Source organism: Panulirus ornatus, chromosome 36, assembly GCF_036320965.1.
Source record: "Panulirus ornatus isolate Po-2019 chromosome 36, ASM3632096v1, whole genome shotgun sequence".
NCBI lineage: Eukaryota > Metazoa > Arthropoda > Malacostraca > Decapoda > Palinuridae > Panulirus > Panulirus ornatus.
This window is the reverse complement of record NC_092259.1, coordinates 15,582,777-15,610,653: the sequence shown is the minus strand read 5'-3', so window position 1 is coordinate 15,610,653 and position 27,877 is coordinate 15,582,777. Positions and strand designations below refer to the sequence as shown.

Genomic DNA, 27,877 nt, shown 5'->3' with positions numbered 1-27,877 from the left:
CTCCCCTTTTAGTCACCTTCTACGACACACAGGGAATACATATATCCCCGGGGATAGGGGAGAAAGAATACTTCCCACGTATTCCCTGCGTGTCGTAGAAGGCGACTAAAAGGGGAGGGAGCGGGGGGCTGGAAATCCTCCCCTCTCTTTTTTTTTAATTTTCCAAAAGAATGAACAGAGAATTGGGCCAGGTGAGGGTATTCCCTCAAAGGCCCAGTCCTCTGTTTTTAACACTACCTCGCTAATGCGGGAAATGGCAAATAGTTTGAAAGAAAAAGAAAGATATATATATATATATATATATATATATATATATATATATATATATATATATATATATATATATATATATTTTTTTTTTTTTTTTTTTTTTTTTTTTTCCGCTGTCTCCCACGTTTGCGAGGTAGCACAAGGAAACGGACGAACGAAATGGCCCAACCCACCCCCATACACATGTATATACATACACATCCACACACGCAAATATACATACCTACACAGCTTTCCATGGTTTACCCCAGACGCTTCACATGCCCTGATTCAATCCACTGACAGCACGTCAACCCCGGTATACCACATCGATCCAATTCACTCTATTCCTTGCCCTCCTTTCACCCTCCTGCATGTTCACGCCACGATCACACAAAATCTTTTTCACTCCATCTTTCCACCTCCAATTTGGTCTTCCACTTCTCGTTCCCTCCACCTCTGACACATATATCCTCTTGGTCAATCTTTCCTCACTCATTCTCTCCATGTGCCCACACCATTTCAAAACACCCTCTTTTGCTCTCTCAACCATGCTCTTTTTATTTCCACACATCTCTCTTACCCTTACGTTACTTACTCAATCAAACCACCTCACACCACACATTGTCCTCAAACATCTCATTTCCAGCACATCCACCCTCCTGCGCACAACTCTATCCATAGCCCACGCCTCGCAACCATACAAAATTGTTGGAACCACTATTCCTTCAAACATACCCATTTTTGCTTTCCGAGATAATGTTCTCGACTTCCACATATTCTTCAAGGCTCCCAGGATTTTCGCCCCCTCCCCCACCCTATGATCCACTTCCGCTTCCATGGTTCCATCTGCTGCCAGATCCACTCCCAGATATCTAAAACACTTTACTTCCTCCAGTTTTTCTCCATTCAAACTTACCTCCCAATTGACTTGACCCTCAACCCTACTGTACCTAATAACCTTGCTCTTATTCACATTTACTATTAACTTTCTTCTTTCACACACTTTACCAAACTCAGTCACCAGCTTCTGCAGTTTCTCACATGAATCAGCCACCAGCGCTGTATCATCAGCGAACAACAACTGACTCACTTCCCAAGCTCTCTCATCCACAACACACTTCATACTTGCCCCTCTTTCCAAAACTGTTGCATTCACCTCCCTAACAACCCCATCCATAAACAAATTAAACAACCATAGAGACATCACACACACCAGCCGCAAACCTACATTCACTGAGAACCAATCACTTTCCTCTCTTCCTACACGTACACATGCCTTACATCCTTGATAAAAACTTTTCACTGCTTCTAACAACTTGCCTCCCACACCATATATTCTTAATACCTTCCACAGAGCATCTCTATCAACTCTATCATATGCCTTCTCCAGATCCATAAATGCTACATACAAATGCATTTGCTTTTCTAAGTATTTCTCACACCTGTTGATCAGGTGTTCGCTTTGAAGAATGTATGTGAGAAATACTTAGAAAAGCAAATGGATTTGTATGTAGCATTTATGGATCTGGAGAAGGCATATGATAGAGATGCTCTGTGGAAGGTAGTAAGAATATATGGTGTGGGAGGCAAGTTGTTAGAAGCAGTGAAAAGTTTTTATCGAGGATGTAAGTCATGTGTACGTGTAGGAAGAGAGGAAAGTGATTGGTTCTCAGTGAATGTAGGTTTGCGGCAGGGGTGTGTGATGTCTCCATGGTTGTTTAATTTGTTTATGGATGGGGTTGTTGGGGAGGTGAATGCAACAGTTTTGGAAAGAGGGGCAAGTATGAAGTCTGTTGGGGATGAGAGAGCTTGGGAAGCGAGTCAGTTGTTGTTCGCTGATGATACAGCGCTGGTGGCTGATTCATGTGAGAAACTGCAGAAGCTGGTGACTGAGTTTGGTAAAGTGTGTGAAAGAAGAAAGTTAAGAGTAAATGTGAATAAGAGCAAGGTTATTAGGTACAGTAGGGTTGAGGGTCAAGTCAATTGGGAGGTAAGTTTGAATGGAGAAAAACTGGAGGAAGTAAAGTCTTTTAGATATCTGGGAGTGGATCTGGCAGCGGATGGAACCATGGAAGCAGAAGTGGATCATAGGGTGGGGGAGGGGGCGAAAATCCTGAGAGCCTTGAAGAATGTGTGGAAGTCGAGAACATTATCTCGGAAAGCAAAAATGGGTATGTTTGAAGGAATAGTGGTTCCATCAATGTTGTATGGTTGCGAGGCGTGGGCTATGAATAGAGTTGTGCGCAGGAGGATGGATGTGCTAGAAATGAGATGTTTGAGGACAATGTGTGGTGTGAGGTGGTTTGATCGAGTAAGTAACGTAAGGGTAAGAGAGATGTGTGGAAATAAAAAGAGCGTGGTTGAGAGAGCAGAAGAGGGTGTTTTGAAATGGTTTGGGCACATGGAGAGAATGAGTGAGGAAAGATTGACCAAGAGGATATATGTGTCAGAGGTGGAGGGAACGAGAAGTGGAAGACCAAATTGGAGGTGGAAAGATGGAGTGAAAAAGATTTTGTGTGATCGGGGCGTGAACATGCAGGAGGGTGAAAGGAGGGCAAGGAATAGAGTGAATTGGATCGATGTGGTATACCGGGGTTGACGTGCTGTCAGTGGATTGAATTAGGGCAAGTGAAGTGTCTGGGGTAAACCATGGAAAGCTGTGTAGGAATGTATATTTGCGTATGAGGACGTATGTATATACATGTGTATGGGGGTGGGTTGGGCCATTTCTTTCGTCTGTTTCCTTGCGCTACCTCACAAATGCGGGAGACATCGAAAAAGCAAGAAAAAAAAAAAAAAATATATATATATATATATATATATATATATATATATATATATATATATATATATATATATATATATATATATATATATATATATATTCCAAAAAAGGTCCAGTCCTCTGTTCTTAACACTACCTCGCTAATGCGGGAAATGGCGAATAGTTTAAAAGAAAGAAAAGAATATATATATATATATATATATATATATATATATTTTTTTTTTTTTTTTTATACTTTGTCGCTGTCTCCCGCGTTTGCGAGGTAGCGCAAGGAAACAGACGAAAGAAATGGCCCAACCCCCCCCATACACATGTATATACATACGTCCACACACGCAAATATACATACCTACACAGCTTTCCATGGTTTACCCCAGACGCTTCACATGCCTTGATTCAATCCACTGACAGCACGTCAACCCCGGTATACCACATCGCTCCAATTCACTCTATTCCTTGCCCTCCTTTCACCCTCCTGCATGTTCAGGCCCCGATCACACAAAATCTTTTTCACTCCATCTTTCCACCTCCAATTTGGTCTCCCTCTTCTCCTCGTTCCCTCCACCTCCGACACATATATCCTCTTGGTCAATCTTTCCTCACTCATTCTCTCCATGTGCCCAAACCACTTCAAAACACCCTCTTCTGCTCTCTCAACTCGCTCTTTTTATTTCCACACATCTCTCTTACCCTTACGTTACTCACTCGATCAAACCACCTCACACCACACATTGTCCTCAAACATCTCATTTCCAGCACATCCATCCTCCTGCGCACAACTCTATCCATAGCCCACGCCTCGCAACCATACAACATTGTTGGAACCATTATTCCTTCAAACATACCCATTTTTGCTTTCCGAGATAATGTTCTCGACTTCCACACATTCTTCAAGGCTCCCAGGATTTTCGCCACCTCCCCCACCCTATGATTCACTTCCGCTTCCATGGTTCCATCCGCTGCCAGATCCACTCCCAGATATCTAAAACACTTTACTTCCTCCAGTTTTTCTCCATTCAAACTTACCTCCCAATTGACTTGACCCTCAACCCTACTGTACCTAATAACCTTGCTCTTATTCACATTTACTCTTAACTTTCTTCTTTCACACACTTTACCAAACTCAGTCACCAGCTTCTGCAGTTTCTCACATGAATCAGCCACCAGCGCTGTATCATCAGCGAACAACAACTGACTCACTTCCCAAGCTCTCTCATCCACAACAGACTTCATACTTGCCCCTCTTTCCAAAACTCTTGCATTCACCTCCCTAACAACCCCATCCATAAACAAATTAAACAACCATGGAGACATCACACACCCCTGCCGCAAACCTACATTCACTGAGAACCAATCACTTTCCTCTCTTCCTACACGTACACATGCCTTACATCCTTGATAAAAACTTTTCACTGCTTCTAACAACTTGCCTCCCACACCATATATTCTTACTACCTTCCACAGAGCATCTCTATCAACTCTGTCATATGCCTTCTCCAGATCCATAAATGCTACATACAAATCCATTTGCTTTTCTAAGTATTTCTCGCATACATTCTTCAAAACAAACACCTGATCCACATATCCCCTACCACTTCTGAAACCACACTGCTCTTCCCCAATCTGATGCTCTGTACATGCCTTCACCCTCTCAATCAATACCCTCCCATATAATTTCCCCGGAATACTCAACAAACTTATACCTCTGTATTTTGAGCACTCACTCTTATCCCCTTTGCCTTTGTACAATGGTGCTATGCACGCATTCCGCCAATCATCAAGCACCTCACCATGAGTCATACATACATTGAATAACCTTACCAACCAGTCAACAATACAGTCACCCCCTTTTTTAATAGATTCCACTGCAATACCATCCAAACCTGCTGCCTTGCCAGCTTTCATCTTCCGTAAAGCTTTTACTACCTCTTCTCTGTTTACCAAATCATTTTCCCTAACCCTCTCACTTTGCACACCACCTCGACCAAAACACCTTATATCTGCCACTCTATCATCAAACACATTCAGCAAACCTTCAAAATACTCACTCCATCTCCTTCTCACATCACCACTACTTGTTATCACCTCCCCATTAGCGCCCTTCACTGAAGTTCCCATTTGCTCCCTTGTCTTACGCACTTTATTTACCTCCTTCCAGAACATCTTTTTATTCTCTCTAAAATTTAATGATACTCTCTCACCCCAACTCTAATTTGCCCTCTTTTTCACCTCTTGCACCTTTCTCTTGACCTCCTGTCTCTTTCTTTTATACATCTCCCGCTCAATTGCATTTTTTCCCTGCAAAAATTGTCGAAATGCCTCTCTCTTCTCTTTCACTAATAATGTTACTTCTTCATCCCACCACTCACTACCCTTTCTAATCAACCCACCTGCCACGCTTCGCATGCCACAAGCATCTTTTGTGCAATCCATCACTGATTCTCTAAATACATCCCATTCCTCCCCCACTCCCTTTACTTCCATTGTTCTCACCTTTTTCCATTCTGTACTCAGTGTCTCCTGGTACTTCCTCACACAAGTCTCCTTCCCAAGCTCACTTACTCTCACCACCCTCTTCACCCCAACATTCACTCTTCTTTTCTGAAAACCCATACAAATCTTCACCTTCGCCTCCACAAGATAATGATCAGACATCCCTCCAGTTGCACCTCTCAGCACATTAACATCCAAACGTCTCTCTTTTGTGCGCCTGTCAATTAACACGTAATCCAATAATGCTCTATGGCCATCTCTCCTACTTACATACGTATACTTATTTATATCTCGCTTTTTAAACCAGGTATTCCCAATCACCAGTCCTTTTTCAGCACATAAATCTACAAGCTCTTCACCATTTCCATTTACAACACTGAACACCCCATGTATACCAATTATTCCCTTAACCACCACATTACTCACCTTTGCATTCAAATCACCCATCACTATAACCCGGTCTTGTGCATCAAAACCACTAACACACTCATTCAGCTGCTCCCAAAACACTTGCCTCTCATGATCTTTCTTCTCATGCTCAGGTGCATAGGCACCAATAATCACCCTTCTCTCTCCATCAACTTTCAGTTTTACCCATATTAATCGAGAATTTACTTTCTTACATTCTATCACATACTCCCACAACTCCTGTTTCAGGAGTACTGCTACTCCTTCCCTTGCTCTTGTCCTCTCACTAACCCCTGACTTTACTCCCCAGACATTCCCAAACCACTCTTCCCCTTTACCCTTGAGCTTCGTTTCACTCAGAGCCAAAACATCCAGGTTCCTTTCCTCAAACATACTACCTATCTCTCCTTTTTTCACATCTTGGTTACATCCACACACATTTAGACACCCCAATCTGAGTCTACGAGGAGGAAGAGCACTCCCCACGTGACTCCTTCTGTTTCCCATTTTTTGAAAGTTAAAATACTAGGAGGGGAGGATTTCTGGCCCCCCCCTGCTCCCGTCCCCTCTAGTCGCCTTCTACGACACGTGAGGAATGCGTGGGAAGGATACTTTCACCCGTATCCCCAGGGAGTATGTGATAGAATGTAAGAAAGTAAATTTTCGATTAATATGGGTAAAACTGAAAGTTGATGGAGAGAGATGGGTGATTATTGGTGCATGTGCACCTGGGCATGAGAAGAAAGATCATGAGAGGCAAGTGTTTTGGGAGCAGCTGAATGAGTGTGTTAGTGGTTTTGATGCACGAGACTGGGTTATAGTGCTGGGTGATTTGAATGCAAAGGTGAGTAATGTGGCAGTTGAGGGAATAATTGGTATACATGGGATGTTCAGTGTTGTAAATGGAAATGGTGAAGAGCTTGTAGATTTATGTGCTGAAAAAGGACTGGTGATTGGGAATATCTGGTTTAAAAAGTGGGATATACATAAGTATACCTATGTAAGTAGGAGAGATGGCCAGAGAGCGTTATTGGATTACGTGTTAATTGACAGGCGCGCGAAAGAGAGACTTTTGGATGTTAATGTGCTGAGAGGTGCAACTGGAGGGATGTCTGATCATTATCTTGTGGAGGCTAAGGTGAAGATTTGTATGGGTTTTCAGAAAAGAAGAGTGAATGTTGGGGTGAAGAGGGTGGTGAGAGGAAGTGAGCTTGGGAAGGAGACTTGTGTAAGGAAGTACCAGGAGAGACTGAGTACAGAATGGAAAAAGGTGAGAACAATGGAAGTAAGGGGAGTGGGGGAGGAATGGGATGTAATTAGGGAATCAGTGATGGATTGCGCAAAAGATGCTTGTGGCATGAGAAGAGTGGGAGATGGGTTGATTAGAAAAGGTAGTGAGTGGTGGGATGAAGAAGTAAGAGTATTAGTGAAAGAGAAGAGAGGCATTTGGACGATTTTTGCAGGGAAAAAATGCAATTGAGTGGGAGATGTATAAAAGAAAGAGACAGGAGGTCAAGAGAAAGGTGCAAGAGGTGAAAAAAAGGGCAAATGAGAGTTGGGGTGAGAGAGTATCATTAAATTTTAGGGAGAATAAAAAGATGTTCTGGAAGGAGGTAAATAAAGTGCGTAAGACAAGGGAGCAAATGGGAACTTCAGTGAAGGGCGCAAATGGGGAGGTGATAACAAGTAGTGGTGTTGTGAGAAGGAGATGGAGTGAGTATTTTGAAGGTTTGTTGAATGTGTTTGATGATAGAGTGGCAGATATAGGGTGTTTTGGTCGAGGTGGATTACAAAGTGAGAGGGTTAGGAAAAATGATTTGGTAAACAGAGAAGAGGTAGTAAAAGCTTTGCGGAAGATGAAAGCCGGCAAGGCAGCAGGTTTGGAGGGTATTGCAGTGGAATTTATTAAAAAAGGGGGTGACTGTATTGTTGACTGGTTGGTAAGGTTATTTAATGTATGTATGACTCATGGTGAGGTGCCTGAGGATTGGCGGAATGCGTGCATAGTGCCATTGTACAAAGGCAAAGGGGATAAGAGTGAGTGCTCAAATTACAGAGGTATAAGTTTGTTGAGTATTCCTGGTAAATTGTATGGGAGGGTATTGATTGAGAGGGTGAAGGCATGTACAGAGCATCAGATTGGGGAAGAGCAGTGTGGTTTCAGAAGTGGTAGAGGATGTGTGGATCAGGTGTTTGCTTTGAAGAATGTATGTGAGAAATACTTAGAAAAGCAAATGGATTTGTATGTAGCATTTATGGATCTGGAGAAGGCATATGATAGAGTTGATAGAGATGCTCTGTGGAAGGTATTAAGAATATATGGTGTGGGAGGCAAGTTGTTAGAAGCAGTGAAAAGTTTTTATCGAGGATGTAAGGCATGTGTACGTGTAGGAAGAGAGGAAAGTGATTGGTTCTCAGTGAATGTAGGTTTGCGGCAGGGGTGTGTGATGTCTCCATGGTTGTTTAATTTGTTTATGGATGGGGTTGTTAGGGAGGTGAATGCAAGAGTTTTGGAACGAGGGGCAAGTATGAAGTCTGTTGGGGATGAGAGAGCTTGGGAAGTGAGTCAGTTGTTGTTCGCTGATGGTACAGCGCTGGTGGCTGATTCATGTGAGAAACTGCAGAAGCTGGTGACTGAGTTTGGTAAAGTGTGTGAAAGAAGAACTTTAAGAGTAAATGTGAATAAGAGCAAGGTTATTAGGTACAGTAGGTTTGAGGGTCAAGTCAATTGGGAGGTGAGTTTGAATGGAGAAAAACTGGAGGAAGTGAAGTGTTTTAGATATCTGGGAGTGGATCTGGCAGCGGATGGAACCATGGAAGCGGAAGTGGATCATAGGGTGGGGGAGGGGGCGAAAATTCTGGGAGCCTTGAAGAATGTGTGGAAGTCGAGAACATTATCTCGGAAAGCAAAAATGGGTATGTTTGAAGGAATAGTGGTTCCAACAATGTTGTATGGTTGCGAGGCGTGGGCTATGGATAGAGTGGTGCGCAGGAGGATGGATGTGCTGGAAATGAGATGTTTGAGGACACTGTGTGGTGTGAGGTGGTTTGATCGAGTAAGTAATGTAAGGGTAAGAGAGATGTGTGGAAATAAAAAGAGCGTGGTTGAGAGAGCAGAAGAGGGTGTTTTGAAATGGTTTGGGCACATGGAGAGAATAAGTGAGGAAAGATTGACCAAGAGGATATATGTGTCGGAGGTGGAGGGAACGAGGAGAAGAGGGAGACCAAATTGGAGGTGGAAAGATGGAGTGAAGAAGATTTTGTGTGATCGGGGCCTGAACATGCAGGAGGGTGAAAGGAGGGCAAGGAATAGAGTGAATTGGAGCAATGTGGTATACCGGGGTTGACGTGCTGTCAGTGGATTGAATCAGGGCATGTGAAGCGTCGGGGGTAAACCATGGAAAGCTGTGTAGGTATGTATATTTGCGTGTGTGGACGTATGTATATACATGTGTATGGGGGTGGGTTGGGCCATTTCTTTCGTCTGTTTCCTTGCGCTACCTCGCAAACGCGGGAGACAGCGACAGAGAAAAAAAAAAAATATATATATATATATATATATATATATATATATATATATATATATATATATATATGTATATATGGTATATATATATATATGTGTGTATATATATATATATATATATATATATATGTATGAAGTCTGTTGGGGATGAGAGAGCTTGGGAAGTGAGTCAGTTGTTGTTCGCTGATGATACAGCGCTGGTGGCTGATTCATGTGAGAAACTGCAGAAGCTGGTGACTGAGTTTGGTAAAGTGTGTGAAAGAAGAAAGTTAAGAGTAAATGTGAATAAGAGCAAGGTTATTAGGTACAGTAGGGTTGAGGGTCAATCCAATTGGGAGATGAGTTTGAATGGAGAAAAACTGGAGGAAGTGAAGTGTTTTAGATATCTGGGAGTGGATCTGGCAGCGGATGGAACCATGGAAGCCGAAGTGGATCATAGGGTGGGGGAGGGGGCGAAAATTCTGGGAGCCTTGAAGAATGTGTGGAAGTCGAGAACATTATCTCGGAGGGCAAAAATGGGTATGTTTGAAGGAATAGTGGTTCCAACAATGTTGTATGGTTGCGAGGCGCGGACTATGGATAGAGTTGTGCGCAGGAGGATGGATGTGCTGGAAATGAGATGTTTGAGGACAATGTGTGGTGTGAGGTGGTTTGATCGAGTAAGTAATGTAAGGGTAAGAGAGATGTGTGGAAATAAAAAGAGCGTGGTTGAGAGAGCAGAAGAGGGTATTTTGAAATGGTTTGGTCACATGGAGAGAATGAGTGAGGAAAGATTGACCAAGAGGATATATGTGTCGGAGGTGGAGGGAACGAGGAGAAGAGGGAGACCAAATTGGAGGTGGAAAGATGGAGTGAAAAAGATTTTGTGTGATCGGGGCCTGAACATGCAGGAGGGTGAAAGGAGTGCAAAGAATAGAGTGAATTGGAGCGATGTGGTATACCGGGGTTGACGTGCTGTCAGTGGATTGAATCAAGGCATGTGTATGGGGATGGGTTGTGCCATTTCCTTCGTCTGTTTCCTTGCGCTACCTCGCAAATGCGGGAGACAAAAAAAAAATATATATATATATATATATATATATATACACACACACATATATACATACATATACACACAGACACACACACACACACATATATATATATATATATATATATATATATATATATATATATTTTTTTTTTTTTTTTTTGCTTTGTCCCTGTCTCCCGCGTTTGCGAGGTAGCGCAAGGAAACAGACGAAAGAAATGGCCCAACAGATCCCCATACACATGTATATACATACATCCACACACGCAAAATATACATACCTACACAGCTTTCCATGGTTTACCCCAGACGCTTCACATGCCCCGATTCAATCCACTGACAGCACGTCAACCCCGGTATACCACATCGCTCCAATTCACTCTATTCCTTGCCCTCCTTTCACCCTCCTGCATGTTCAGGCCCCGATCACACAAAATCTTTTTCACTCCATCTTTCCACCTCCAATTTGGTCTCCCTCTTCTCCTCGTTCCCTCCACCTCCGACACATATATCTTCTTGGTCAATCTTTCCTCACTCATTCTCTCCATGTGCCCAAACCATTTCAAAACACCCTCTTCTGCTCTCTCAACCACGCTCTTTTTATTTCCACACATCTCTCTTACCCTTACGTTACTTACTCGATCAAACCACCTCACACCACACATTGTCCTCAAACATCTCATTTCCAGCACATCCATCCTCCTGCGCACAACTCTATCCATAGCCCACGCCTCGCAACCATACAACATTGTTGGAACCACTATTCCTTCAAACATACTCATTTTTGCTTTCCGAGATAATGTTCTCGACTTCCACACATTCTTCAAGGCCCCCAGAATTTTCGCCCCCTCCCCCACCCTATGATCCACTTCCGCTTCCATGGTTCCATCCGCTGCCAGATCCACTCCCAGATATCTAAAACACTTCACTTCCTCCAGTTTTTCTCCATTCAAACTCACCTCCCAATTGACTTGACCCTCAACCCTACTGTACCTAATAACCTTGCTCTTATTCACATTTACTCTTAACTTTCTTCTTTCACACACTTTACGAAACTCAGTCACCAGCTTCTGCAGTTTCTCACATGAATCAGCCACCAGCGCTGTATCATCAGCGAACAACCACTGACTCACTTCCCAAGCTCTCTCATCCCCAACAGACTTCATACTTGCCCCTCTTTCCAAAACTCTTGCATTCACCTCCCTAACAACCCCATCCATAAACAAATTAAACAACCATGGAGACATCACACACCCCTGCCGCAAACCTACATTCACTGAGAACCAATCACTTTCCTCTCTTCCTACACGTACACATGCCTTACATCCTCGATAAAAACTTTTCACTGCTTCTAACAACTTTCCTCCCACACCATATATTCTTAATACCTTCCACAGAGCATCTCTATCAACTCTATCATATGCCTTCTCCAGATCCATAAATGCTACATACAAATCCATTTGCTTTTCTAAGTATTTCTCACATACATTCTTCAAAGCAAACACCTGATCCACACATCCTCTACCATCCTCTATATATATATATTTTTTTTTTTTTTTTATACTTTGTCGCTGTCTCCCGCGTTTGCGAGGTAGCGCAAGGAAACAGACGAAAGAAATGGCCCAACCCCCCCCCATACACATATATATACATACGTCCACACACGCAAATATATATACCTACACAGCTTTCCATGGTTTACCCCAGACGCTTCACATGCCTTGATTCAGTCCACTGACAGCACGTCAGCCCCGGTATGCCACATCGCTCCAATTCACTCTGTTCCTTGCCCTCCTTTCACCCTCCTGCATGTTCAGGCCCCGATCACACAAAATCTTTTTCACTCCATCTTTCCACCTCCAATTTGGTCTCCCTCTTCTCCTTGTTCCCTCCACCTCTGACACATATATCCTCTTGGTCAATCTTTCCTCACTCATCCTCTCCATGTGCCCAGACCACTTCAAAACACCCTCTTCTGCTCTCTCAACCACGCTCTTTTTATTTCCACACATCTCTCTTACCCTTACGTTACTCACTCGATCAAACCACCTCACACCACACATTGTCCTCAAACATCTCATTTCCAGCACATCCATCCTCCTGCGCACAACTCTATCCATAGCCCACGCCTCGCAACCATACAACATTGTTGGAACCACTATTCCTTCAAACATACCCATTTTTGCTTTCCGAGATAATGTTCTCGACTTCCACACATTCTTCAAGGCCCCCAGAATTTTCGCCCCCTCCCCCACCCTATGATCCACTTCCGCTTCCATGGTTCCATCCGCTGCCAGATCCACTCCCAGATATCTAAAACACTTCACTTCCTCCAGTTTTTCTCCATTCAAACTTACCTCCCAATTGACTTGACCCTCAACCCTACTGTACCTAATAACCGTCTATATATATATATATATATATATATATATATATATATATATACATATGAAAAATGTAGGAAAAAATTTAGAAAACTGAAACTTCTAGCTTGAAATGAAATGAAAATGAATGTCACATAATCATTCAACCTCTGGCTATGGAAATGGGAAATGTATAATATATTTACACAAACGTCAATATTAGTTTTCATCAATTTAACCACTGTATCATACTGCCTGGTCCACTTCTTGTATCATGAAACTGGAATATTGGCTTATGATGTTTCTCAATTGTCCTCATTTCACAAAGTACAACCATATCTTGGATACATGAGGGTAGGTAGTTGGTCATCCGCCATAATAAAGCCTTGACAGACCAAAAGTTTATCTGGACCTCAACTTTTCCAGTACATTCGTGAAAAACACCTTTTTGCTTTCCATCTCTTATCACTTTGATATCACATATACATGTGTATGTGGGTGGGTTGGGCCATTCTTTCGTCTGTTTCCTTGCGCTATTTTGCTGATGCGGGAGACAGCGACAAAGTATGACAGATAAATGTTTTTTTTATACTATCCGCCATTTCCCATGTTAGCAGGTTAGCGCTAAGAACAAAGGACTGATCCCTTGAGGGAACATCCTCACCTGGCCCCCCCTCTCTGTTCCCTCATTTGGAAAACCAAAAAAAGAGGGGAGTATTTCCAGTCCCCCCGTTCCCTCCCATCTTAGTCGCCGTCTATGACATACAAGGAGCACATGGAAAGTATTCTTTCTTCCTTATCCTTAGGGATTACATATATATGTATATATATATATCTTTCTTTCATACTATTTGGCACTTCTTTCATCAATGAGGCAGCACAAAGAACAGAGAACTGTGCCTTTGAGGGAATATCCTCACCTGGCCCCGTTCTCTGTTCCAATTTGGTCTCCCACTTCTCCTCGTTCCCTCCACCTCTGACACATATATCCTCTTGGTCAATCTTTCCTCACTCATTCTCTCCATGTGACCAAACCATTTCAAAACACCCTCTTCTACATTCTCAACCACACTCTTTTTATTACCACACATCTCTGTTACCCTGTTATTACTTACTTGATCAAACCACCTCACGCCACATATTGTTCTCAAACATCTCATTTCCAGCACATCCACCCTCTTGCGCACAACTCTATCCATAGCCCACGCCTCGCAACCATACAACATTGTTGGAACCACTATTCCTTCAAACATACCCATTTTTGTTTTCCGAGATAATGTTCTCGACTTCCACACATTCTTCAAGGCTCCCAGAATTTTCACCCCCTCCCCACCCTATGATTCACTTCCACTTCCATGGTTCCATCCGCTGCCAAATCCACTCCCAGATATCTAAAACACTTCACTTCCTCCAGTTTTTCTCCATTCAAACTTACCCCAATTGACTTGTCCCTCGACCCTACTGAACCTGATAACCTTGCTCTTATTGACATTTACTCTTAACTTTCTTCTTTCACACACTTTACCAAACTCAGTCACCAGCTTCTGGAGTTTCTCACTCGAATCAGCCACCAGCGCTGTATCATCAGTGAACAAGTGACTCAATTTCCAAGCCCTCTCATCCACAACAGACTACATACTTGCCCATCTGTCCAAATCTCTTGCATTCACCTCCCTAACTACCTCATCTATAAAACAGATTAAACAACCATGGAGACATCATGCACCTTTGCCGCAAACCGACATTCACTGGGAACCAATCACTTTCCTCACTTCTTACTTGTACACATGCCCTACATCCTCAATAAAAGCTTTCCACTGCTTCTAGCAACTTACCTCCCATACCATATACTCTTAATACCTTCCACAGAGCATCTCCATCAGCTCTTATCATGTGCCTTCTCCAGATCCATGAATGTTACATACAAATCTATCTGTTTTTCTAAGTATTTCTCACATACAGTCTTCAAAGCAAACACCTGATCCACACATCCTCTACCACTTATGAAACCTCACTGCTCTTCCCCAGCCTGATGCTCTGTACATGCCTTGACCCCCTCAATCAATACCCTCCCATATAATTTCCAAGGAATATTCAACAAACTTGTACCTCTGTAATTTGAACACTCATATATATCCCCTTTGCCTTTGTACAGTGGCACTATGCATGCATATGAAATATTCAACAAACTTGTACCTCTGTAATTTGAACACTCATATATATCCCCTTTGCCTTTGTACAGTGGCACTATGCATGCATTCTGCCAATCCTCAGGCACTTCACCATGAACCATACATACGTTGAATATTGTCACCAACCAGTCAACAGCACAATCACCCCCTTTTCCAATAAATTCCACTGCAAAACCATCTAAAACCGTCGCCTTGCCAGCTTACATCTTCCGCAAAGCTTTCACTATCTCTTCTCTGTTTACGAAATCATTCTCCCTGACCCTCTCACTTCGTACACCACCTCGACCAAAACACCCTATATCATGCACATTCCACAAACCTTCAAAATACTCACTCCATCTCCCTCTCACTTCACCACTGCTTGTTATTACCTCCTTCTCCCTCTCTCTTCACCACTGCTTGTTATTACCTCCCCATCTGCCCCCTTCACCAATGTTGCCATTAGTTCTCTTGTCTTATGCACTTCATTTACCTCCTTCCAAAACATCTTTTTATTCTCCCTAAGATATAATGATACTCTCTCACCCCAACTCTCATTTGCCCACTTTTTCATCTCTTGCACCTTTCTCTTGACCTCTTGCCTCTTTCTTTTATAGATCTCCTTGTCATTTGCATTACTTTCCTGCAAAAATTGTCCAAATGCCTCTTCTCTTTCACTAACAATCTTACTTCTTCATCCCACCACTCACTACCCTTTCTAATATGCCCACCTTCCACCTTTCTCATGCCACAAGCATACAGTTATTTTAAAGAGTAAAATACTGTAAAGTTTTCATGCAACTAAGGAGGGGCATTTAACTTCAGTTGCAGATTTGATTCAGAATGTATCTATGGTACTGCTTTCAACCACTCTTATTGGCAAATTGTTCCATTTATTGATAAATCTGGTGAAGAAAAAGTTCTTTGCCTCAAATGAGTAAAACATATGCCCATGAGTTTGAACCAATGCAGTTAATGAAATAAGTTTAATTTGTCCCTCAGTCATGAGTTCTACTGGCAAACAATGGATGTAAATGTGCATTGAAAGCTTTAAAGATTCACAAAAATCCAATTTTTGGTCTGTAATTAACTGTGGGCTGACTCCCATGCCTGGGATTCAAATTCAAGTGTGAATTATGGATAGTGTCATTAACTGCTGCACCATTGAAATGAAACGACTTTGCTATTTTTTGCTCTCTGGGGAGGTTGAAAAACTAGCAACCTTTTATCTTAAAAACTAACACTTTTGTTTTCACGAATAGATTTTTAGTTCTTTGCAAGCCACCCTGCTGTATATGGGAAATTTATAGGAAGTTATATCATAAGCTGTTTAGTATTTCATCATAATGACCAGAGGGATACTTTTCATGTGTCAGTTGCTAGTTCTGCTCTGATAATCCAAAGCAGTCTTGAAAGTTGGAAACTTATTTTAGTTCTTTATCCTTAAAAGATTTCAGAAGTGTCGGGATTACTTCATTGTTTTTAGTTTTAAGAAAATGCTTTTCACCAGCTCTTTACTGGTTTTGGTACTGCTCACAGGTAATTATTAATTTTGGGTTGTATAGTTTTTACTTTTTCAGTGTATAAGGTATAGTTTAACTTTTTTCAGAACAGATTCTAAAAGTATGTGAAAACTTCTGTAGGTAAGAGAGTACCACTGGCAGGCAAGACTAAATCACCTGCGACTAGACTTAAGCTATCATCCAGGATGTTGGAGCTTCTGAGATTTACCTTCAGGCATGAACACTTTCCGACCTCTGTTCACATGGCACGCCTTGCAAAAATGATGGGGGTTCCGTGGGTGAGTTGTGTTTTTTGTTGTTGCTATGCAAATTTTTGTTACTAACCATCTTATGAGTAGCTTATAATTTTTGGGTCTTACATTTAGGAAAAGTCATGGAGTATTCAGAAACTTACTCAATGCATTTGCAGTAATAAATGCATAGTGTTAGTTATTTTATTTGATGCTTTTACTTTATTCTAAGCTCCATAACATTATTAGAATATTCTTGTCCTTTGAAAATTACATATTTTGTGCCTAATCAAATAGTTGCCAAAACTATTTCCCGATGGTAAAGTTATAGATATTATGGATTGCATTTCCATTGTGAGCACATTACATACACAACATTTCTTTCAGACCCAATCAACCCACCACTACACTACACACAAATCTCACACAATATATACTATGTCTTCAACCAACCACAACCCCTATCCCATACAATACCATTAGTAATGGACATCATCAAAGAATTTGTCACTGTCTCCAGCATATCCTCACACAAAAGATTTTTGACTCACCCTCCTCAACATGTCAAAAGTGAGGGCCAATCATATTGCCAGCTGCCATGTAACTGTCACCCACGTCTTTACATCTAAAAGCCTTAAATTCTGCAGTGGAGTTTCCCAAGGAGCAGTTCTTTTTACATAATAGTCCAGTACCCCCAGAAAACACCATTGTGAGGGTCATCTCATATGCAGATAACCTCACAACCACATCACGTCATGACAGTAAAAGCATCATACATTACGTAACATACATTGGCTCGCCTAGAACAAAATTTTTTGCATCTCCACACAGAAGTCTTCAGTCACGTTTAACCCCAAACAGACATATAGCTAGCTGAGACCTTCAAGTCAGCTTAAATGGACAATCTTTTCCACTGAACAAAAGACCCACAGTTCTAGGCATCCTGTATGATGCATATGACATTCACTCCACACTCCAGAAACATGAACACAGAAGCTATGTATTCAATTGAGAAACTGCAGAAGTTGGTGACTGAGTTTGGGAAAGTTTGTGAAAGGAGAAGGTTGAGAGTAAATGTGAATAAAAGCAAGGTTATTAGGTTTCGTAGGATTGAGAGGCAGGTTAGTTAGGGATGTGATTTGAATGGAGGAATGTTGGAGGAAGTGAAGTGTTTTAGATACCTGTGAGTGGATAGGGCAGGGAAGGGAACTGTGGAAGTGGTGAGTGGTGGATAGGGCAGGGAATGGAACTGTGGAAGTGAGTCATAAGGTGGGGAAAGGGGGCAAAGGTTCTGTGAGTGCTCAAGGATGTGTGGAAAGAGAGAATGATGTCTGAAAAGGCAAAAAAGGGTATGTTTAAAGGAATAGTAGTCCTAATAATATTATATGGATGTGAGGCATGGGCTACAGATAAAGGCTGTTTGGAGGAGGGTGGATGTGTTGGAAATGAAATGATTGAGGACAATATGCAGTGTTAGGTGGTTTGATCAATTAACTAATGAGAGATATTAATTTATTTATTATTATACTTTGTCAGTCTCCCGCATTAGCAAGGTAGCGCAAGGAAACAGATGAAAGAATGGTCCACCCCACCCACATACACATGTATATACATACACATCCACATATGCACATATACATACCTATACATCCCAATATATACATATATATACACACACAGACATACATATATATACATGTACATAATTCATACTGTCTGCCCGTCGCCACCCCGCCACACATGAAATAACAACCCCCTCCCCCCGCATGTGTGTGAGGTAGCGCTAGGAAAAGACAACAAAGGCCACATTCGTTCACACTGTCTCTAGCTGTCATGTATAATGCACCGAAACCAGAGCTCCCTTTCCACATCCAGGCCCCACAGAACTTTCCATGGTTTACCCCAGACGCTTCACATGCCCTGGTTCAATCCATTGACAGCACGTCGACCCCGGTATACCACTTCATTCCAATTCACTCTATTCCTTGCATGCCTTTCACCCTCCTGCATGTTCAGGCCCCGATCACTCAAAATCTTTTTCACTCCATCTTTCCACCTCCAATTTGGTCTCCCACTTCTCCTTGTTCCCTCCACCTCTGACACATATATCCTCTTGGTCAATCTTTCCTCACTCATTCTCTCCATGTGACCAAACCATTTCAAAACATCCTCTTCTGCTCTCTCAACCACACTCTTTTTATTATCACACATCTTTCTTACCCTTTCATTACTTATTCGATCAAACCACCTCACACCACATATTGTCCTCAAACATCTCATTTCCAGCACATCCACCCTCCTCCACACAACTCTATCTGTAGCCCACGCCTCGCAACCATATATCATTGTTGGAACCATTATTCCTTCAAACATACCCATTTTTGCTTTCCAAGGTAACGTTCTCAACTTCCACACGTTCTTCAATGCTCCCAGAACTTTCTCCCCCACCCCCACCCTATGACTTACTTCCGCTTCCATGGTTCCATCCGCTGCCAAATCCACTCCCAGGTATCTAAAACACTTCACTTCCTCCAGTTTTTCTCCATTCACACTTACCTCCCAATTGACTTGTCCCTCAACCCTACTGTACCTAATAACCTTGCTCCTATTCACATTTACTCTCAGCTTTCTTCTTTCACACACTTTACCAAACTCAGTCACCAGCTTCTGCAGTTTCTCACTCAAATCAGCCACCAGCACTGTATCATCTGTCCCACAACCCTACTGTACCTTGCTCTTATTCACATTTACTCTCAGTTTTCTTCTTTCACACACTCTACCAAACTCACTCACCAGCTTCTGCACATGCCTTCACCCTCTCAGTCAATACCCTCCCATATGATTTCCCAGGAATACTCATCAAACTTATACCTCTGTAATTTAAGTACTAACTTTTATCCCTTTTGCCTTTGTACTATGGCACTATGCAAGCATTCTGCCAATCCTCAGGCACTTCACCATGAGTCATACATACATTAAATAAACTTACCCACCAGTCAACAATACAGTCACCCCCTTTTTTAATAAATTCCACTGCAATACCATCCAAACCCGCTGCCTTGCCAGCTTTCATCTTCCGCAAAGCTTTTACTACCTCTTCTCTGTTAACCAAATCATTCTCCCTAACCCTCTCACTTTGCACACCACCTCAACCAAAACACCCTATATCTGTCACTCTATCATCAAACACATTCAACAAACCTTCAAAGTACTCACTCCATTTCCTTCTCACATCACCACTACTTGTTATCACCTCCCCATTTGCCCCCTTCACTGATGTTCCCATTTGTTCCCTTGTCTTACGCACTTTATTTACCTCCTTCCAAAACATCTTTATATTCTCCCTAAAATTTAATGATACTCTGTCTCCCCAACTCTCATTTGCCCTCTTTTTCATCTCTTGCACCTTTCTCTTGACCTCCTGCCTCTTTCTTTTATATATCTCCCAGTCATTTGCATTATTTTCCTGCAAAAATCATCCAAATGCCTCTCTTCTCTTTCACTAATAATCTTACTTCTTCATCCCACCACTCACTACCCTTTCTAATCTGCCTACCTCCCATGCTTTTCATGCCACAAGCATCTTTTGCGTAAGCCATCACTGCTTCCCTAAATACATCCCATTCTTCCCCCACTCCCCTTACCTCCTTTGTTCTCACCTTTTTCCATTCTGTACTCAGTCTCTCCTGGTACTTCCTCACACAAGTCTCCTTCCCAAGCTCTTTTCCTCTCACCACTTTCTTCACCCCAACATTCTCTCTTCTTTTCTGAAAACCTCTACAAATCTTCACTTTGCCTTCACAAGATAATGATCAGACATCCCTCCAGTTGCACCTCTCAGCACATTAACATCGAAAAGTCTCTCTTTTGTGTGCCTATCAATTAACACATAATCCAATAACACTCTCTGGCCATCTCTCCTACTTACATACATATATTTATGTATATCTCTTTTTATACCAGGTATTCCCAATCACCAGTGCTTTTTCAGCACATAAATCTACAAGCTCTTCACCATTTCCATTTACAACACTGAACACCCCATGTACACCAATTATTCCCTCAACTGCCACATTACTCACCTTTGCACTCAAATCACCCATCACTATAACCCAGTCTCGTGTATCAAAACTACTAACACACTCACTCAGCTGCACCCAAATCACTTGCCTATCATGATCTTTCTTCTCATTCCCAGGTGCATATGCACCAGTGATCACCCATCACTCTACATCCACTTTCAGTTTCACCTATATCAATCTAGAATTTACTTTCTTACATTCTATCACATACTTGCACCACTCCTGTTTCAGTAGTGCTCTCATTCTCTCACAAACCCCTGACTTTACTCCCAAGACATTCCCAAACCACTCTCCCCTTTACCCTTGAGCTTCATTTCACTCAGAGCCAAAACATCCAGGTTCCTTTCCTCAAACATACTACATATCTCTCCTTTTTTCTCATCTTGGTTACATCCACGCACATTTAGACACCCCAATCTGAGCCTTTGAGGAGGATGAGCACTCCCCATGTGACTCCTTCTGTTTCCCCTTTTAGAAAGTTAAAATACAAGGAGGGGTGGTAATAAAAAGTGTATATGAGATAGCTGAAGAGGTTGTGCTGAAATGGTTTGGATGTGTGGAGAGAATGAGTAAGGAAAGGTTGATGTAGAGATATGCATCAGAAGTGAAGGGAACAAGAAGATTGGGGAGACCAGATTGGAGATGGAAGGATGGAGTGAATAAAGATTTGAGCAGTCGAGGCCTAAACATGCAGGAGGATGAAAGGCATTCACGGGATACAGTAAATTGGAATGATGTGGTATACTGGGGTCAATGTGCTGTAAGTGAAGTGAATGAGGGCATGTGAAGCATCTGGTGTAAACTATGAAAAAGTCAGGTTTTGGTTTAGGAGCTGTGGTTTTAGTGCATAACACATGACAGCTACAGAAAGGCATGAATGGGATACAGTAAATTGGAATGATGTGGTATACTGGGGTCGATGTGCTGTAATTGAAGTGAACGAGAGCATGTGAAGCATCTGGTGTAAACCATGAAAAAGTCAGGTTTTGCATTAGGAGCTGTGGTTTTAGTGCATTACACATGACAGCTACAGAATGGATGTGAGGGGATGTGGCCTTGCTTCATCTGTTCCTAGTGCTATCCTCACTGAAATGGTAAAGTATGAAAAAAGAAAGCAACACACACTGAATGTCCTCAGAACACTAACAGGTAATAGATTCAGACAAGAAAAGAATTCCATAGCAATCTCTACAAAGTACCTTTTCCACTCTAAACTATGCCTCTTTTTGTCAAGTCATCTGCCCTTTCAAAAGCAAGTATATAAGAAAGGTGCAGCCCATGTAGTATAGAACATTCAGAACAATCACTTTCTGCCAAGCAACCACAAGCACTCGATACCTATACAGTTACACAAAGATCCTTTTAATAAAATCCGACCTCAACATACTTGACACTCATTTCTTTGCACTCTATCATCTTAACCATCCATCTTAACCACTATAGGAGCCCCAAAAAGAGGGTGTAGAGGATGAATAACTAATTGATATCTGTTTGTGGTGTTACTGGACACTGCATGCTCAAGGTTACCCTGCAAATGAAAAGTCACCTTTGGTGAGGCTGTATTATTATCAAAGAACTTCTCAAACTCCAGAGGAGCCCTCATATCCATGCTACTTGAAGTAGCACAGTCTTGTGATGCAGGAGTCTTTGGAAAGAGATTCTAGGTTGCACCAGGGCTCTTTCTTCAGAGGGGTTCAGGGATAATTATAACAATAATGACTATACTTGTTAGTGTTGTTGCTGGACTCTTTCTCAAGCTTACACTTTGAGTGAAAAATCACCTTCAGCAAGGCTGTATCATTAGGAATACAGTCTCATTAAAGAAACTCTCACCCCAAAGGAGTTTCCAAGTCCCCACTACTGGTGGCAGCACAGCCCAGGGCTTTAAGGGCCTCTGGAAAGGGGTCCTGGGTAACAGCAGGTCTCTGCCTAGTGGAGGTCAGACTTTGAGAGAACATTCACCTTTGGCAAGGCTGTATCACTGTAAGTACAGTCTCATCAAAGTACCTATCACTTTAATGGAGTCTAATTCCTCTACTATAAGTAGTGCCTTATGCTAGAGGAGCCTCAGGAAAGAAGTCCTAAGTAACAGTAGGTCCTCTTAGAAAAATTTCTGTGGTTAATTATAAATAAATATCTGTAGGTTACTGAATGGCAATGAGACTTGTTTTTTATTTCCATTTATCATCAATATTTTTTATTCATATATTGATATATTTATAATACTTAATTGCTGTAACCCACGTTAGCGAGGTAGCGCAAGGAAACAGATAAAAGAATGTCCCAACTCATCCACATACACATGTATATACAAAATGCCCACACACACACATATACATACCTATACATTTCAATGTATACATACATATACATACACAGACATATACATATGTACACATGTATGTATTCATACTTGCTGCCTTCATCCATCCCGTTGCCACCCCTGCCACACATGGAATAGACTCCACCGCCACACACACACACACACACACACACACACACACACACACACACACACACACACACCCCACATAGCACTAGGAAAGGACAAAAAGGCCATATTTGGTCACACTCAGTCTCTAGCTGTCATTTGTAGTGCACCGAAACCACAGCTTCCTTTCCACATCTAGGCCCTACAAAACTTTCCATGGTTTGCCCCAGACGCTTCACATGCCCTGCTTCAATCCATTAACAGCAAGTCGACCCTGGTATACCACATCATTCCAATCCACTCTTTTCCTTGCATGCCTTTCACCCTCCTGTAAGTTCATTACATGATCCCGTAAAATCATTTTCACTCCATCCTTCCACCTCCAGTTTGGCCTCCCGCTTCTCCTCGTTCCCTCTACCTATAACACATATATCCTCTTTGTCAATCTTTCCTCACTCATTCTCTCCATGTGACCAGACCACAACACACCCTTTTCTGCTCTGTCAACCACGCTCTTTTTATGTCTACACATCTCTCTTACCCTATTATTACTTACTCGATCAAACCACCTCACACCACATATTGTCCTCAAACATCTCATTTCCAGCACATCCACCCTCCTCTGCACAGCTCCGTCCATAGCCCACGCCTCACAACCATATGACATTGTAGGAACCACTATTCCTTCAAACATACCCATTTTTGCTTTCCGAGATAATGTTATTGACTTCCACACATTCTGCATGGCTCCCAGAACTTTCGCCCCCTCCCCCACTCCATGATTCACTTCCGATTCCATGGTTCCATCCGCTGCCAAATCCACTCCCAGATATCTAAAACACTTTACTTCCTCCAGTTTTTCTCCATTCAAATGTACCTCCCAATTGACTTGACCCTCAACCCTACTGTACCTAATAACCTTGCTCTTATTCACAGTTACTCTTAACTTTCTTCTTTCACACACTTTACCAAACTCAGTCATCAGCTTCTGCAGTTTCTCACATGAATCAGCCACCAGTGCTGTATCATCAGTGAACAACAACTGACTCACTTCCCAAGCTCTCTCATCCACAACAGACTTCATACTTGCCCCTCTTTCCAAAACTCTTGCATTCACCTCCCGAACAACCCCATCCATAAACAAATTAAGCAACCATGGAGATATCACACACCCCTGCCGCAAACCTATATTCACTGAGAACCAGTCACTTTCCTCTCTTCTTACACGTACACATGACTTACATCCTTGATAAAAACTTTTCACTGCTTCTAACAACTTGCCTCCCACACCATATATTCTTAATACTTTCCACAGAGCATCTCTATCAACTCTATCATATGCCTTCTCCAGATCCATAAATGCTACATACAAATCCATTTGCTTTTCTAAGTATTTCTCACATACATTCTTCAAAGCAAACACCTGATCCACACATCCTCTACCACTTCTGAAACCACACTGCTCTTCCCCAATCTGATGGTCTGTACATGCCTTCACCCTCTCAATCAATACCCTCCCATATAATTTCCCAGGAATACTCAACAAACTTATACCTCTGTAAGTTGAGCACTCACGTTTATCCCCTTTGCCTTTGTACAGTGGCAGTACGCACGCATTCCGCCAATCCTCAGGCACCTCACCATGAATCATACATACATTGAATAACCTTACCAACCAGTCAACAATACAGTCTCCCCCATTTTTAATAAATTCCACTGCAATACCATCCAAATCTGCTACCTTGCTGGCTTTCATCTTCCACAAAGCTTTTACTACCTCTTCTCTATTTACCAAATCATTTTCCCTAACCCTCTCACTTTGCACACCACCTCGACCAAAACACCCTATATCTGCCACTCTATCATCAAACACATTCAACAAACCTTCAAAATACTCACTCCATCTCCTCACATCACCACTGCTTGTTATCACCTCCCCATTAGCGCCCTTCACTGAAGTTCCCATTTGTTCCCTTGTCTTATGCACTTTATTTACCTCCTTCCAAAACATCTTTTTATTCTCCCTAAAATTTGATGATACTCTCTCACCCCAACTGTCATTTGCCCTCTTTTTCACCTCTTGCACCTTTCTCTTGACCTCCTGCCTTTTTCTTTTATACATCTCCCACTCATTTGCAGTATTTCCCTGCAAAAATCATCCAAATGCCTCTCTCTTCTCTTTCACTAATAATCTTACCTCTTCATCCCACCACTCATTACCCTTTCTAATCTGTCCACCTCCCACGCTTCTCATGCCACAAGCATCTTTTGCGCAAGCCATCGCTGCTTCCCTAAATACATCCCATTCCTCCCCCACTCTCCTTACCTCCTTTGTTCTCACCCTTTTACATTCTGTACTCAGTCACTCCTGGTACTTCCTCACACAAGTCTCCTTCCCAAGCTCACTTACTCTCACCACTCTCTTCACCCCAACATTCTCTCTTCTTTTCTGAAAACCTCTACAAATCTTCACCTTTGCCTCCACAAGATAATGATCATATATCTCTCCAGTTGCACCTCTCAGCACATTAACATCCAAAAGTCTCTCTTTCGCATGCCTATCAATTAACACGTAATCCAATAATGCTCTTTGGCCATCTCTCCTACTTACATATGTATACTTATGTATATCTCTCTTTTTAAACCAGGTATTCCCAATCACCAGTCCTTTTTCAGCACATAAATCTACAAGCTCTTCACCATTTCCATTTACAAAACTGAACACCCCATGTATACGAATTATTCCATCAACTGCCACATTACTCACCTTTGCACTCAAATCACCCATCGCTCTAACCTGGTCTCGTGCATCAAAACCACTAACACACTCATTCACCTGCTCCCAAAATGCTTGCCTCTTATGATCTTTCTTCTCATGCCCAGGTGCATATGCACTAATAATCACCCATCGCACTCCGTCAACTTTCAGTTTTACCCATATCAATCTAGAGCTTACTTTCTTACACTCTTATCGCATACTCCCACCATTCCTGTTTCAGGAGTAGTGCTACTCCTTCCCTTGCTCTTGTCCTCTCACTAACCCCTGACTTTACTCCCAAGACCTTCCCAAACCACTCTTCCCCTTTACCCTTGAGCTTCGTTTCACTCAGAGCCAAAACATCCCGGTTCCTTTCCTCAAACATACTACCTATCTCTCCTTTTTTCTCATCTTGGTTACATCCACACACATTTCAACACCCCAATCTGAGCCTTTGAGGACGATGAGCACTCCCCACATGACTCCTTCTTCTGTTTCCTCTTTTAGAAAGTTAAAATACAAGGAGGGAAGGGTTTCTAGTGCCCCGCTCCCGTCCCCTTTAGTCACCTTCTACGACGCGTGAGGAATGCGTGGGAAGTATTCTTTCTCCCCTTCCCCCAGGGATAAAAATTAGGTGTCCCTGCCAATATGCCACCTAGCAAACTTGGGGTAGAGGATCCTCTCCACAAAAGGTTCATATATGCACTTGATTTCTGCCATATAATTGGAAATGGAATTAAAAGATAATGGGTTGAAGATCAGATGGATTCTGTTCTTGAGAACTTGATGTTCATAGGAAGCATGTAAAAGGCAGCTTCTCTGTGTTTGTGATAGCTTGATCGAGATGAAGTATTTGTCTGCAAATATGGGCTAGAGCTTGTAATGATGAAATGATGGCCAGATGCCTAGATGCTGACAGTTACTTAAGTATCTAGTGAAGGATTTATATGTTTCCCTTTGCTTTTTATCCATTTTGCATATAGATTATGTAATCAGCTAAATTGGCTCTCTTTGAAAGATCTCTTATTTCCTATACGCTAGGTTTTATGCATAACATATTTGCTTTTATGCATATCATGTTTGCTCTATTGGTTTCAGTCGCAAGTAAGAAATTGGTTCACTGACCGCCGTGTAGAAAATAAGAGGGCTGGTATATTTCCCCGAGACAAACCACTTGATCGCTGTTCATACTGTGATGTTACACTGAAAACAGAAGCAGAGCAGAAGGGTCATCTTTTTTCTACACACCATGTCAAGAATATTCTTGGGCAAGAATACAGTGGTGGTGAGTCACTTCAGTCTTTTATGTTACTGGTAGATTTTAAGCTTCATTTTTGTCAACAGAATGATAATCAAAAAGACAGGTGAATCAAGTTACCCAGTAACAAGGTGTGCTGTTGTTGGAATTGATTTAGATCATGCTGATAAGGATAGAATGAACAGTTAAGGAAAAGGAAGTCGCATTGAACACCATATTTATAAGAAATCTGAATAGGGGAATTTTTGATCATGTGCTGTGTTAGTTTTATTACTCTTGGTTAGTAGATGAGCAAGGAGAAAGATTAAAGGTGAAGGGAGAATTCAAGATAAAAGGTTTTTGGAAAGACTGAAGGTGAAGGTGGACTTTTAAGATGAAAGGTTTTAGGAAAGATTGAAGGTGATGGGGGACTTCAAGATGAAATGTTTTAGGAAAGATTGAAGGTCAAGGGGGACTAAGTGAAAGACTTAAGGAAAGATTAAAGATGAAGGGGGAATTCAAGATGAAAGGTTTTAGGAAAGATTGAAAGTGAAGCGTGACTTCAATGAAAGGTTTTTGGTAGGTTTA

General features: G+C 42.0%; 1 protein-coding gene across 5 annotated transcripts in view; it reads left to right on the top strand.

Moving 5' to 3' along the window:
• The window catches only part of LOC139760407 (uncharacterized), a 114,617-nt gene extending 87,182 nt beyond the window's left edge, over positions 1-27,435 (top strand). For 4 of the 5 annotated variants that reach the window (XM_071683576.1, XM_071683577.1, XM_071683574.1 and 1 more), the window contains 2 exons: positions 16,672-16,829; positions 27,151-27,435. In XM_071683576.1, coding sequence (XP_071539677.1) covers positions 16,672-16,829; positions 27,151-27,420 — 428 coding nt within the window. In that variant the 3' untranslated portion in view covers positions 27,421-27,435. Of the gene's footprint in view, positions 1-16,637; positions 16,830-27,150 lie in introns of all 5 variants that reach the window. The other variant, XR_011715333.1, reaches the window with a different exon arrangement.
• The last annotated feature ends 442 nt before the right edge of the window (positions 27,436-27,877 follow it).